The sequence below is a fragment of the Prionailurus viverrinus genome, chromosome C1 (genome assembly GCF_022837055.1).
Source record: "Prionailurus viverrinus isolate Anna chromosome C1, UM_Priviv_1.0, whole genome shotgun sequence".
Taxonomy (NCBI): Eukaryota; Metazoa; Chordata; class Mammalia; order Carnivora; family Felidae; genus Prionailurus; species Prionailurus viverrinus.
The window spans coordinates 175,855,995-175,870,778 of NC_062568.1; the positions used below are offsets into that span (position 1 = coordinate 175,855,995).

Sequence of the window (14,784 nt, forward strand, 5' to 3'; positions counted from 1 at the left end):
GCCTGATTTCTCACAGATTCTGCACCAATACACACTGAACGCCCCCACCCCACCCCGTGAGCAAGTCACTGCACAGGCACTGTGGGTGGGGTAGGGGCTGGGGAATGGGGGAGGGTGGTCATGGTATAGTCTGCACCCAGGAGACAGAGTGATGGAATGGAAAAAGCACTGGCCCGAGAAACCAGAGTCCTCGGTCTGCCACCATACGACTGTGTGATCTTGGGCAAGACCCTTCCCCGCTCTGAATCTGCCCCATTTGTACAATGAAAGGCTTTGACTAAGTGTTTGCACAGGTTTCTCCAAGCACTGATGTTCTGTGGTTCTGTGATTCTAGGATTGTCTGGGGAAATATTGAGCCGCAGTCCAAGAAAGTCCCAGCTGCCCTTGCCTGAACTGATTCTCGTTGTCCTACACAGAGACCCGAGGGGCGGAAGCCGAGCGAAGTGGCGCATAAGAGCATTGAGGCAGTGGTGGCCCGGCTGGAGAAGCAGAACGGCCTGAGCCTGGGCCACAGCACGTGTCCAGAGGAGGTCTTCGTGGAGGCCTCGCCGGGCACAGAGGACATGGACAGTCTGGAGGACGCTGTCGTGCCCCGGGCTCTGTATGAGGAGCTGCTGCGCAACTACCAGCAGCAGCAGGAGGAGATGCGCCACCTCCAGCAGGAGCTGGAGCGGACTCGGAGGCAGCTGGTCCAGCAGGCCAAGAAGCTCAAGGAATACGGGGCTCTCGTGTCTGAAATGAAGGAGCTCCGTGACCTCAACCGGAGGCTCCAGGACGTGCTGCTCCTGAGGCTTGGCAGTGGTGAGTGCCCCAGCAGGCCACCGACCACTCCATGCGGGGGGGATGGCTTGCGCAGCCCTTCTTCAAGGAGGGCACAGGGGAGACGTAGGCTCGGGAAGGGCAGGGGCTTGGCTCGGCAGGCACCACGAGGTCGAGCCGCTCCCCTCCCGCAGTGAGTCCGATAAGAGCTTCAGAGTGCCATGGCCTTAGCCACCTACAGCACAGTGGGGAACGCTGAGAGGTGTGGTGCGGAGAACAGGGGCCGACAGAGTATCTGCCACCGCTCATCCATGCATTCGTTCAGCGAGAGGCAATGCCAGGGGTTGTCAGAAACATCTCCACAGCAGTTTCTGTACCGTGAGGAGAACTAGAAGTTGCCCTAAGAGCATGGTACTTAACATGGTACCAAGTTAAGTCAGAAAGTGCTAAATGCCACGGGAGGGATATAGATAAAGTGATAGAGTTCAAGGGATGGAGAAGTTGTTTATAACCGAGAGAGACTTCAGGAAGGAGGTGGGCCTTGAAGCAGGCCTTGAAGGGTGGGGGTGTCTCAAGGCACAAGAGGAGGCAGAGGGCAGCAGCCACTGAGGATGAGAAAGCACCCGGAACATGCTAAAAAGAGATATGGCACCTGTAGTTTGAGGACAGGTGGTTAAAGACCTTGAAAACCATGCCAGCTTGAAGTGTTGGACTTGTTTGGGAAGGAATGAGAGACGCCGAAAGGCTTGGAGGGTCTAGAGGCACACGACCTTAGGAGGATTGATACAAAGATGTAGAAAACTCCTTTGGTTTGCTCGCAGAAGAACTTGAGAGGATCTTAATGCTGCAAGTGCTAGTAACAAACCAGGTTTTTAGGTTTTCCTACCTAACGTGGTTTAAAAGTAGGAATCGGGAGATTTGAAAGGTGGCAGCCTTGACAGCAATGAGAAATGACTGCCTAGTAGAGAGAACAAGACGGAAACCCTCTCTCAAACACAAGAATCCAGGATGGTAAAAGCTATAGGCCAGTCACTATTGCAGAAACCAGTGAAACACTGGTTCATAGCCTCCACATCCCCAGAGGACAATCATTAACAACCCCATGTCAGTGTTTTCTGCCAAACATGGAAGTAATCTAGTCTGCAAACATAAGTTCTATTCCCAAAGTTTAAATCAAATATAATTTTGTACTCAAGAAGGAAGACTTGTGTTATCTAGATAATAGATTTGTATGTAAAGCCTCATTCATTTGTCTTTGATGTTTAGATAAATGTGCTCTTACCCTACCTTACTTATATTTATAGGCACCTTTTATATCGTCAAGTGTGTCCCCAAGGCAGTGTCTCAGTAGATCTTCAGAATGGCTCAGGGAGGCAGCTGAGAGGCCTTTCCCTGCAGTTGTCACAGAGAAGGAAACTGAGGTTAGGACTTACCCAGAGTCTCTGGGGAGGCAGAGACAGAGCTCATGTCAGACCAAGGGCCCTGACTCCTTGACCGGTAATTTCCTCACCTTCCAACTCTGCCTTGGCCTTGGCCCTTCTCCCAAGTCGTAGCCTGTGACACTAAAGGTCACATGGGGTGTACAACCTAAGGAGATACTAGAATTCTGTATAAAAATAAAACCATAAAGAGAAACCCTAACTATAAAATTTGTAAAAGCATTGTTGGTCTTGGAGTGGGGTGGGGATGGGGAAAGAACTGGCATTTTCAGAGAAAAAAAGTGTTTCCCAGTCCTCAAATGAATAATTTTTATTTTCATTGCACTCAATGTGCTACACCTTTTGTAAACTTCTTGTGGGGAAAATGCACACTAACAACAAAAACTCTCCACACGGTTTTCAACTCCTAGGGAAACTGCCTGTTTTGTATGATTATGAACTGAACTTAAGCTCCAGAAACCACTCCAAGCCTCTGGAGCAATAAGACCTACATTTTGCACCATTATATGCCTCTTTAGTATTAAAACACTTAGACAAACTTGATCTCAGCTATAGTTTCAGTGCGTTGAACTTTCCCAGCTCTCTTACCCCACAGGTCTTAAATGCCATCATAAGGACCAGTGGCTGGCTCTTCCCCGATCAGAGTCACCATTGTCTCCATAGTGGACAGGCTAAATATAAATCAGCGCAAACTGCAAGTATGTGTGGAGCACCCACCACCTGCAGTGCCCTGTGCTCTAAGGGTCATGGGCATCCTGGAGCACCACACTGATAGCCCCTGACGTGTGAAAGCTTAAAGTCCATTGATTAGCACTTGTTAAATGGAGAATGATAATGTGCCAAGTTCTAAGACAAACCCACAAGAATATAATAGAAGGGTTTCTACCCTAAGGGGAGTTTGTATATTTTCATGGATATCGTCTAGTCTTTTGGAACCAGCCAGGCCTGGATTCAGACCTAGCTTCCCTACTTCCCAACTCTGGCTTCGGGAAGCTTCTTTCCTTCTTTCCTTCTTCCCTTTCTTCCTTCCTTCCTTCCCTCCTTCCTTCCATTACTCACTGGTATTCTGCTGTGTGCCAAGCATTTTGCCTAGCGGTAAGAGTTTAATATATTTAAGATATAGCCCTTGCCTTCTGCCCTTGAAGAGGTCAAAGTTTGATGAAGGAGACAGCCACTGACACAAATATGACAACACAGGGCATCAATGTCACCATAGGGACAAAAGCACATGGGGCTATGGGACTATAGAAGAGGAGTACCCACAGAATTTGGGGAGGTTGGGGAAGAAAGACTTCCTGAAGGAAAGTACATCTAAGCGGAGGCCTGAAGGGTGAATTTTTGTTATCCAGGCATGAGCGAGTGGGTGGGAAGAATGAGGAGCAATCTACACAGAGAGTACCTCTCTGAGCCTTGATGTTCTCATCTGTAAAATGGAAATAATAACATCCCCCTCACAGCCTTGTGACACAGGGCATAGTGCTTATGTTCTGGTTGGTGCTCACTTATTGTCAGCTTCTTTTTCACACCGTTTAGTGGAGGGGCTAAGGAAGGGTCCAGTTTGATTTTTAACGCTCTCTCCCCCTCTACCTCCCCTAACTAGTAATTGGCTATATGACCTTGAGCAGGTTAACTATCTTCTCTACCTGTCAGAGTCTCCTGTTATAGAAAATAAAAGGTTGTGTACATATATGTATACATATATATACACATACACATACACATACACATACACATATACACTTACACATATGTTCCCTTATTCAGTCAGGCAGCTAACATTGACCATATGCTTTCTGAGCCTAGGGGCCTGGGGAGTACAAAGAAGACTAAGAGGTTGGAAGTTGGGGTGTGGGTAGTGATGGAGGAAAACATGTAAGCATGTAGTTGAAATGTAGTATAATGAGTCCTGGGGGAGAGACTAGCCTAGCGTTTGAAGGTGGAGCTCTCTTGGTGAGTCTGGGAAGACACCCCTGCTGTAACAGCTCCTCGTCTGTACACACCGTCAAGAAACCAGTAACATGGCAGATAAGAGCCAAAAAGTGACTAAGGCCTTCTTTGTTTCTTGGCTTCACCTGTTCTCTGAAAGCAGCATCCTGAGCTCTACCATCCTTGAGCCTCTGGGCCTGCCTCAAGCATTGTTCTTAGAGGCCTGTCCTTGCATATTTTCTCCTGTCCACCTTGCCTGGGGACCCAGCTCAACAGCCTTTGTCTGGCTTGAGTGCTGAATCATCTACACCATAATAGGCAGATTCAGAGGCAAGAAAGCCAACAGGTCAAGGATGCTCAGTTTTAAAAGGAAGGCTCCCAGCTGGGAAGAATCATTACTGACTCCCCCAGCCACTGAGATTCTGCAGGTGGTAGACAGGAAGAGGCAGAGAGCAGGAACCTGGCCCCTTGAGCCTGATGGAGACCTCAGAGTGGTGAATGGCCCTCTAGCAGTCAGGAGTTGTAATGGTGCACCTGGTGGAGGTCGAGGGAGAATGATAGAGGACAGCAGCAAGATGGTATAAGAAGATGTTTCAGAGACTGCCCTGGTGGCTCACTTTTTCATTTGTACATTTATTAATTCTTCTTTCATTCATTCCACAAATACACAGAAGCTGGATTTAATAGGAAAGTCTCAGAAGCTGGATTTAATAGGAAAGAGTCTCTGGAGTCCTGAGAGAGCTTATCTAGGAAATGGACTGGTGTCCTCATGTTGCTGATGAGGAAATAAGCTCAGAAAGTGTCACAGGCTGATTCCCAGGGGTCTCTTGACACCTAGTCCTGTGTGCCTCTCTCTGGGCCCTCACCCACATGGCCTTCTTTAGCCCTTGGACTTCATTGTCATGGATATGGAGGTGACTCCTCGGCCCCTGCCGAGGAGTCAAAGAACATCTTCTTTGTGAAACAGAACTTTCTGTGATCTTAGGATAGGAAGTAGCCCTCTCTGCTCAGAAGGAACCCCACTGTCCTATCCTGAGGGTCTCTCCTCTCAGGGTCTCTGTGACAACATCAAAATTAAATGAGGAAGCAAATGTAAAGAATAAAGCACTGTGACCAGCATATTGTGTTTAATAAATGCCGGTCTCTTTTTCCTTTTCTGCCCTTTTTTACCCACCCTCTCCCAAAGAAGTAAATGCTGAGGACACACAAAGCACACAGATAATTCCAGTTGGTAAAGTGCAGATTTATTTGTGCATTTATTCATTACTTACATTCATTCAACAATTATTTATTGAGGGCATGCTTTGTGCCAGGACTGCATTAGGTGCCAGGAATATAGAAACAAACAAGACAGTCTCTTTTTTAAATATTAACAAGTATTTATGCGTAGTATTTATTAAACTGGAGCTTGGCAGACTCAGAATTCCAAGGGCTTGAGGAGAAACACACAGGGGAAAGGCAACTGCAAGGGGGAGCTTTGGCATAGGAGAAAGAGTAAACCCTAAGGTCTCTCTTGGGTTCTCCTCGGCTACATTCTTTGTCCTTCGAGGTCAAAGATAGTATTAGCACCACAAGTGCCTCTCAGATAGTTACATTCATTTTGGTGTGACTCAGGGAATGGTAGTCCAGCTAAAGCTGAAAAGGGCTCTGTGAGGAATAGAGAGAGGAGGGTGTAATCGCTGCCTCCGAGATGCACACACAATCCAGAGGGGAGCACAGACCTGTACACAACAGGACACCAAGCAGAACAAAACAAGTGCTGTGATTGCACGAGGTAGGCTTATAATGGTTTTAGATTTGGGGTGTGCTTTGTCAGGGAATGTAGGTGGATATGATAAATTCTGGCCAGAAAGAGGCATAGATAATAAGCATAATAATAGTAATTCACATATGTGTGACACTTCACAGGTTTCAAAGCACCTTGACACTTTTATGTCATTGGACTATTGCGATAGCCTTATTGCGAGGCCAGGTAAGGTTGATTATCTCCATTTGAGCGAGGAGAGGCAAAAAGAAGAGATAACGTCCCTGTTGGCCAGATCACAAGCTGGTTGAAATTTTTGAAGGGGAAAGCCATTGTGGTCTGCAAATCTGTCTTGGCTCTTTAGAGCTAGGTTTCTATCACCTCTGTTCCCCTCTGGGCTCATGCCTTGTGTTCTGTCCAAAGTCCGTTAAAATACCAGCTTTGATCTTTAAAATCCTTTGCAGTCCGAGCTGGATTCTTTAAGCACAGGTCTCTGATGGTGCCTTTGAAAAGGCAGCTAATGTCAGCCAAATGCCTCCTGCTGGCCTTACCCCTGTGCTGGAGGCAGCCTGGGCTTTGGCAACAGATATTACTTGGGTTTGAATCTCAGCTCTCTGGTTCAGTACCCATGCAACTTCAAGTAAATGACTGAGCCTTTCTCAGCCTGTTTTCTCCTCTTTGAGATGGATATCTTAATGCCTACCACATACCAGGAGAGCCAACTTGGTCATTAAGAGCCTGCATGGGCCCAGAGGTCTGGAATACTGGGGTTTTGAACCCTGGCTTTTCCATGGTCTGATTTGTTACCTTGGGCAAGTTACTTAATTTTCTGGGCCTTAGTTTCCTCATCTGTAAAGCAGAGTCAATGGTAATAGTAACCATTATGGTTCTTATGAGGATTAAGTGAGCAAATGCATGTTAAGACCTGTGTCCAGGGGCTAGCACATAGTCAGTGCTCAGTGGGTCCAGCATATATGATGTAGGATCATTTGAGGATACATGTGGGATAATGTTTGTATGATGCTTGGCATATCATAGACTCTTCATTGTCCTGCAGCAGAACACAGGTACGGTTGTCTCCTGGAGATTGCTACTGCCTCTTGTAAGTCCTCCAAAATCACATTTGAATAGTCCATTTTACAACTTTGCCCAGCCTTGATCTCAAGCTTACTGGTGTGTAGTTTATATAATTCTCCCTCCACTCACTTTTCCTAGGCAGAATTCCATCTTCCCATGCCCAGTCCTCAACCACTCCTTTTGACCCCCTCAATCCTTCAGATTAGCACTTCATGGCTCAGTTTCCCCTTTGCCAGGGCTCTCCTTCTGGGGCCTGTTCATCTCAGGACACTTTTCCACCTCCTTCAGCCTCAGTGTGTTCTCACCAATAAGCAGGAACACTCACAGAAGTTGGGTACTGAGGGAGGCCGACGAGGATGGGTTTGTGTATCCCCATTGCAAAGGTGGATCCCTAGGAGATCCGCAAGCTGCCAGCTGCCTCAGTGAGTGGTGGAGCGGGGCCAAAACCACTGTGCCCTGTGCCTCCTCAACTTGGATAACAGGAAAAGATCTAGCAGTGAGAACTGGAATTGTTTCTCTTAAAGATATAGGTTATCTTCTCTACTTTGAAGGGCCTTTTGCACCACTGACTGAAAGATTATCCACAATTCCTCCCAGATTGTTTTAAGAACAGATTTCAGAGTGGCAGGACACTTCAGAACCCTCCTTTTTCTCCCTGGAGTTCATTTTTCTGGGGGGCTGAGAGAGAGGTCCAGGCTGTCCCTCTGTTACCTGCTTGGGGAGCCAGAACACGTAGGAGCTGCTGGACTTTTCTTCACTGCCAGAATAGGAATGTGCTTTCCTCTTAGAACAAGGCTTTGCCTGATGGTCATTGCCTTTGGTGTGGCTGTGTGGCAGGCTTGTTCCCTGCTGGATTTGCCAATCAGAGGAAATGGAGGTAGGAAAGGGCTCCTTACAGACAAGAGCTTGCCTCTCTGAACATCTGCTTTGGGCTTGACATTAGGTGCTTGTCATATTTAAAACAGCCTCTGCAGTAGATAGGATCATCAACTGAGGCCCGAAGAGTAGACTTAGAGAGATTAAGTAGCTTTCCTGAGGCTACACAACCAGTAGATGGTGAAACCAGCTTTCAAATTGAGGCCTATCTCCCTTTCCATCCACCAGGTAGGCCGAGCCCACAGGCACCCAGACCCTGTGTTTCTACAGCGGCCGTGTCACTCCTGCCTTCATGATTAGACCTCCTTTGTGTGCTGCAGTGGATTCTGGGACTGATGAACCCTTGAGCTATTGGATGGAAATAGTTTTTATAGAAATTATCTCTTTAAATGAGAGCCCAGTCCAACCCCTCACCCCCATCTTGTAGATGGGAAAACTGAGGACTAGAGAGGGGCCAGGACATGCCTAGGCAATATGGAATCTGAACAAATTCATCATAATGAAGCAGCAGAAGGTTAATATTGAGCCAAGATGGATGAATGGAATCATTCTGGTCACCGGGGTTCTACAGGGCCCAGAGTCTGGCCATACTCTCTCTCCATTACTGTTCCAGGCAGCTGAGTTTGGTTCGAGGTAATTCTTAAAGTTGCAGCACCCTAGTCCTATAGGGAGTCCCAGAATTCACTTAGTGTACCCTCCTACACAGGACAGGAAGCCTTGTGTAGCCTCCTTGCCTCCTGGAACATCCCTCTAGACACAGGAAGCTCACTCACTGCCTTCCAGTGCAGCCCATTCCATTATTGGATGGTTCTGACTGTAGGGAAACATATTTGTACAAGAACATTTATTAGACTCTTCCTTTGTCCCAGGCCCTATGCTGGGCACAGGGAAATCAAATAGCTAAGACCCTGGAACTGCCTTAAAAAGTCACAGTCTCATCAGCAGATGGGTAGAATCCAGTGTGAGCCTTGCTGTGCTCCTGGGCTCTCCGGGCACTGGAAGAAGATATAGAGGAAGGCTCAGGAGATAACGGGGGCAGGGGTACCGTAGGTGGCTGGGGAAGGCACCCAGATGAGGAACTAGTTAGGTTCACCCAAAGGAAGAGGAAGAGAACAGTACCTCAGGCAACAGGACAGCCTGAACAAAGACTTGGCGTTAATGAGAGAAGCTGGCTCTCTCAAGTAGGTTCTGGCTGGACCGCACAGTGAAGAGGTAGATAGGAAGGAGTGCGTGTCTGGCAGGGCAGACTCATGCTGTTCTGCACATTCCTGCCGTTTGGATGCTTATCTGGGCCCAGATGGTTGGGTGGAGAAGGAAGTGGTAGAACCACAGATGAAGAACCAACCCAGTTTTGACTGCCCCACCAGCTGGCAGAAGATAGGCTCAGAGCTCCTGGAGGGTGAGATGAATCCTGGGGACACTCCCTCATCCTGCCCCCCATGGAGTTCTTCACAGACTGCTCCCCCATGCCCCAGGAAGGTCAGAGATGAACTGAGGGTCTCACAGAATGGGTATTACGTGACAAGCCTGTGAAATCTGAAAAGTGCAGTTAGCTGAGGAGGTGTAGAGTAGTGGAAAGAGCAGGTCTTTGGAGCTAACAGCCCAGAATTGGAGTACTCACCCCCTGTGCAACTTTTGGCAAATTATTTTACCACTCTGAGCCTCTACAGAGATAATAAGATCCGTTTTTCAGGACTTCTATGAGGATTAAATTCTTTCATTCAACACATGTTCAATGACTGATGTGCACCAGAGACATTGTACTGGGTGCTGGGGAGATAGCAGTGAGCCAAGGTCCATGGCTGACCTTGGAGTTGCCATCTAGCCAGGGGGATATGAAACAAATAATTACTTGACATCAGTGTGAAAAATACTGCAGAGATTTTTTTTAAAAAGAGATTTTGACATAAGGCATATAACAAAGAAGATGTTCAGTAGGCGTTGGTCAGTTTCGCAGAGATAAGCAAATAAGTCATTTGAAATAGGCATCTGCAGTTCCTCAGAGTGGGACCCCCATGACTGGGAACCTGGACCCTTGCCTGCCATGCCTTGCTGGGTTTCTTCCCCATGGTGAGGGGATGCTCACAGGTCCTTCCCAGCTCTGCTGCTCTGTGGTTCTGACTCCCAAGGAGGAGACCCCACTGTGGGGACATCCATGTGAGCCGCAGGGACTTGCCAATCTGGTATTGAAGGCTCTACCGGCTTCTCCTGCCTCTGCCCAGCAAAGCCGGCTCCAACCCTCACTCACAGAAGGCATTGGGAAAATCAGGAGTGAGGGGGAGAAGGACCCAAAGAGCCACTATTTACTGTGATCCCATCCCCTGCCTGACTGCCCCTCCACCTTCCCCAGACCTCGTCACACATCAGTGCTCCAGCCAGAGCTCACCTCTTCCCTGAAGCTTCCCAGGGTCACCAAGTCAGTAGTGACCTTTCCCTCCCCAGACTGGTGGACTTGTGCAGATCGTTAGGCTGCCAACTTCCTGGCTGGTCAGGGAGCCTTGATTATGTGCCACTTGCCTTCACTGGATGGGGATAACTCCTCGCCCAGCCCTTTGCTCCCAATGAGTTCCTGCCCATCCATCTTCCAGACCCCAGCACATAAGTATGTGGCTGTCTTTCTGAAGCCCTCCTAGCGTCCTCCAGGTGGAGCATCCCTTCCTTTGCTTTTGTTCCCAAGTCTTCATCCTTACCCTTGTCAACCACATGGAGTGGTGACCTGTTGCCTGTCTTTTGTCACCACTGGGCTGTGAGCCAGTCAGGGCCATCTAGCCTAGTACTGGCACTTAGTAGGTGCTTAGTAGATTCTCACTGAAGGAATGAGACCAGATAGGTCCCCACCGTCACTGGACACATAAATATGGGGCAAAAAAAACCCAGATGCCCAGATGTGTAGTGACAATAGCAGGTGAAAGTGGCCGATACCTTTCGTGAAAAAAATGATAGGGCCCATAGGGATCCGCCTGCCCAGCTCTGGACCGTGTCCCCTGCCTCTTTCCAAGGCTCTTGTGCACCTCCTTCACTGTTGCATAGCTCTTCCCATGCTTAAGTCTTTAAACAGGGTGGAATCCTCTTTCTTCTACCCAATCCAGTGTGCCTCTGTGCCACAGTAGGTGTTCCAAATGCATGTAAGAATTTTGACTTGATAGACTTTGCATTTAGGAAGAAACTGGAATTATACCTGTAGCAGAGACACTTCCTGTTCACTGGCAGAAGTAAATGGAAGGATTAAGTATGTTTTAAGAAAAGTCTAATATTATTAGCCCATCTGTTACTCAGAAATGGTATCTACTGTTCAAACATATACACATATTTTGAAGAAATGGATGACTTCTGAACCTCCTGGAAGTCACACAAGCATTAACTTTTTAGAAAGTTTTCAAGAAGAACAGCATTAGTCTAATTTAAGCCAGACAAAACCAGAAAGATATAATTTCATTTATTCGTTGTGCCAATGTGTATCAAGCCGCTTTCTCTGTGCCATGATTCCCATTTTATGGAAGAGGCCCCTGGGGCTTAAAGAGGTCAAATAAATAACAGAACCTGGACTTGCACCTGGTTTTCTAACTAAATCCAGTGCTTGTCTGTCAAATCACAGCTATTTGTATGCAAAGAAATGGAGTTTCACGTGTAAAATTCTCAACTTCTCCAGAACTGGGGCATGCTGTATTTTCTCCGGGTCCCCAGTGCCTTACAGGGCCCAGATCTGGGTATGCGTTCAGGGATTGCATACTGAATGGGTTCCTGAATGACTGAATGAAAAGACAAGTACTACCTTTTATGCTTTTGTAAAAGCTTCCCTTACCCAGCTGAGAGGCTTCTCTTCATGGAAGGTGTATTTTCCCCAAAATAAACCTGAAGTAGATCAAAGGGCCTTTTTTTTTTCTTTTTAATTCCTACTCTTCCCACAAAGTGAAAAAAGTTCCTTTGTTACTTAAAATATCTGCACCAGATCGTACAATGCTGTCTCTTAGCACAAGTGCTTATTATTGTGGCTAATTTGGTCACATGTGTTTGAAGGAGAACAATGCCTCAGAAATTTTTAAAAGCAAAACAGCAATCTGAGGCATTTGTTGTAATGAGATGTAAATTGCCAACATCGGTAGTAGAACCGGCTAAAATTTGCAATGAAATGTTTTTCTCCCCCTCCCTTAAATTAAAAGCACTAGAGGCCCTCCCTCTTCTCCCCAAAGAAATCATACGCTTTTTTTTTTTGTTCCTTTTCTCTTGGATTCTGTAATACGGAACACCCTGCTTTACTCCCGGATTCATTCTTTTGTTTATCTGCCATTTCCTGATCCTCTGTTTTGTGCCTGCCTCGGTGCTGGACTCTTCCAGAGGCATTATCAGCTTGCATGGTGGCTATTGGTAATCCACATTTTGCAGGTAGGAAAGCTGAGGCACAGAGAGGTGAGGTGATTTGTCTGAGGTTATGCAGCTGTGATTTACCCCCAGTTCCCTTGAGGAACCCCTTTCCAAGATGTGCCTCTGCCCTCCAGGCTGAGGCTGAGGAGCCAGGTACCTTCTGTGTACAGTACTGAAGACGGGGCAGCTGCAGAGAGCAGTACTGACACCTGGCAGCCTCCGGATGCTCCACGGTGCTGACGGACAATGGGAGGAAATAGTTTAACCTGGGAGCCAGAAGATCCCAGTGCAGCAGTCCCTGAGGAGATCAGCATGAGCCCGAGGGAGCGTGGGTGTGCCGTGGAGTGCCAGGACGGACTCTGTGCACCAAGGCCATGGTTTAGTGGTGGGCTAACTGAAGCACCCAGGAATAACTTGTGTATGAAGGAGGTGGAGCAGGGGTGAGCACTGTTTACCGAGTACCCAGTCCGCACCAGACTCTGGGGTAATCATTTCATATATATGGTCAACTCACTGAATCTTCAGTCTCGCCAGGTCTCTGTTGTCATTGCTTCTTTCAAGTGAGGCCACAGGGCCAGGAAGGTTAAGTAATCATTAGTGTGGAAATTACCTGTTGAGGGTAGAATGTGAACCAGACACTGCTGAGCCCTGGTCTCTGAAATAAGAAGACACAGTCCCTGCCTGGCCTCAAGCCTCACCATCTAGTGGGGGGGACAGAGCTCACCCACCTGAGGAAGCTTACAACTCACCTGAAGAGTAAATGGGGAATCCAGAATTTAAATTCCAGGCTCTGACTCCAAATTCCAAGCCAACAGGTGGAGAGAACAGCTTCCTCCTTTTGAAGAGATGGAGGAGGTAGCATTTGAGTCAGGCCTTGAGGTCCTGGTGGAGTTCAGCTAGGTGGGCATCTGTGGGGTAGACTGATCCGACAGCAGGAGGGAGGGACACAAGCACAGACTGGGAAGCTGGAAGGAATGGTGTATGCGTGGGGAAGGCCAGGCTGGCACTTTGGAGTGGAGTCCTACTGGGAGGTTGGGGTGGGGATGTGGCAAGGGGGCAGCAGAGGATGGAGCCAGAGAAGCATCTCTCAACCCTCGGTCCTCATGTCCCTTATATGTCCCTCTGTAGCCATCGGAATCGTCCATTCTGTCAGCAGTTTCCAATTTCTACTTGACAGACCTAAGTTCTACTTTGTGGGCTGCCAAAAGGTCACAGTAGTTTAAGAACAGCTCTCACCCACCCTAGCCTGTACCCCCAAGCACCTCAACTGGGCAGCAGGATTTTGTTTCAGAACCTTTGCCCTGGTCTGTTTAAGTCCCTGCCCACCCCTCCACCCCCAACTCTCTCCCCTCCTGTCACAAAGAATTTACTGAGAGCCTGCAATGTGCCAGCCAGTGCTCTGGCTGCCAAGACTGCACAGAGAATAAACTTTGCCCCCAAAGAGCTTCACAGTCTAATGCGGACAACAGATTGGCAGATGATTGCAGACAGAATTTGCTGGAAGTATTTACAAAGTAGAGACTCCCCCTACCTGGTGGTGATCAGAGCAAGGCCTCACAGAGGGGACCCCTAAGCTCCATTCTTGGCAGGCAGATGAGGTGGCATTATGCAAGGCCAAGACTTCCAAGGCATAGAGGCCAGGACAGCATGGCATATGGCCCCTCTGCAGAGGTGAGTATCAGGTGAGAACAAGAATTGAGCACCAGGGGTAGAGAGGAGGCTGGTTGTTCTGGGCCTTACAGAGGCTACAACGTATGACCTAATTTTGAGGGTAACTAGGAAGGAAGATGCTAAGCAAGGAAGGACATGGTTTCAAGGAGATCTCTTTGGCAGCCATTGTGGAGATGGGTGGGGGAGAACCTGACTAAAGTCAGAGCTGAACTGGAGTCATTCTCTTGTCCAACATCTTCCTCTCCTAGAAGGAAAAAGAGACTTTAGAGGAGGGGCACAATCTTGCCAAAGATGACCTGTGAGCCAGTGGCTACAGGGACCTCATCTTCTCAGCCCATCCCCTTTTCCTGTTGGTGAATGTCAGAGCAGGAAGGGACTTCAGATGCCAACTGGGCCATGCCCTTTAGGGGAAACTGGAGTAATTACCTCTGCCCTGATCTCAGAAAAGATCAAATGCTCCACTTGAGTTTGTATCTCAGAAATTCAACCTGAGATCTCACACAGAGAGAAGAGAGACTTTGGCATCTGCTTCTGAAACTGTAGAAGTATTCATTCATTGTTGTCATTCTTTAATTCATTTAGCAAACATTCAGAGACCAGGTACTCAGTGCCAGGTGCTGGGGGCAAAGAGAAGAGTGGGACCCGGGCCCAGCCCCTACATACATCACACAGTGTTAGGAGATGCCCTCAGCACAGTTCTGATGCTGTCTGTCCTTCACTCTGCCAACGTCTGCATCTACAATTCACTCACCTGCGGTCACACAATTAAAACAGCAGAGCCAGACATAGGACCTAACCTTGCTCTACCATGATGAACCATTTTTTTTCATCAGCACTCTTTTGCTTCCCAGCCATGTTGCATTCTGCTTTGTACAAGGCTTATGCTTGCATCCTTAGAGACTACAGAGATTCTGTCTTGCAGATGGTAGC

General features: G+C 47.9%; 1 protein-coding gene across 6 annotated transcripts in view; it reads left to right on the forward strand.

Annotated features, from left to right (window-relative positions):
• The window catches only part of LOC125172450 (BEN domain-containing protein 5), a 1,495,630-nt gene that overhangs the window by 1,258,722 nt on the left and 222,124 nt on the right, over positions 1-14,784 (forward strand). For 3 of the 6 annotated variants that reach the window (XR_007154728.1, XM_047870550.1, XM_047870554.1), the window contains one exon: positions 417-801. The exons of the other annotated variants lie outside the window; for them this stretch is intronic. Coding sequence is in view for 2 of the 3 variants with exons in the window: in XM_047870550.1 (XP_047726506.1) it covers positions 417-801 (385 nt within the window). In the remaining variant the exon portion in view is untranslated. The remainder of the gene's footprint in view (positions 1-416; positions 802-14,784) is intronic. 6 annotated transcript variants of the gene reach the window in all.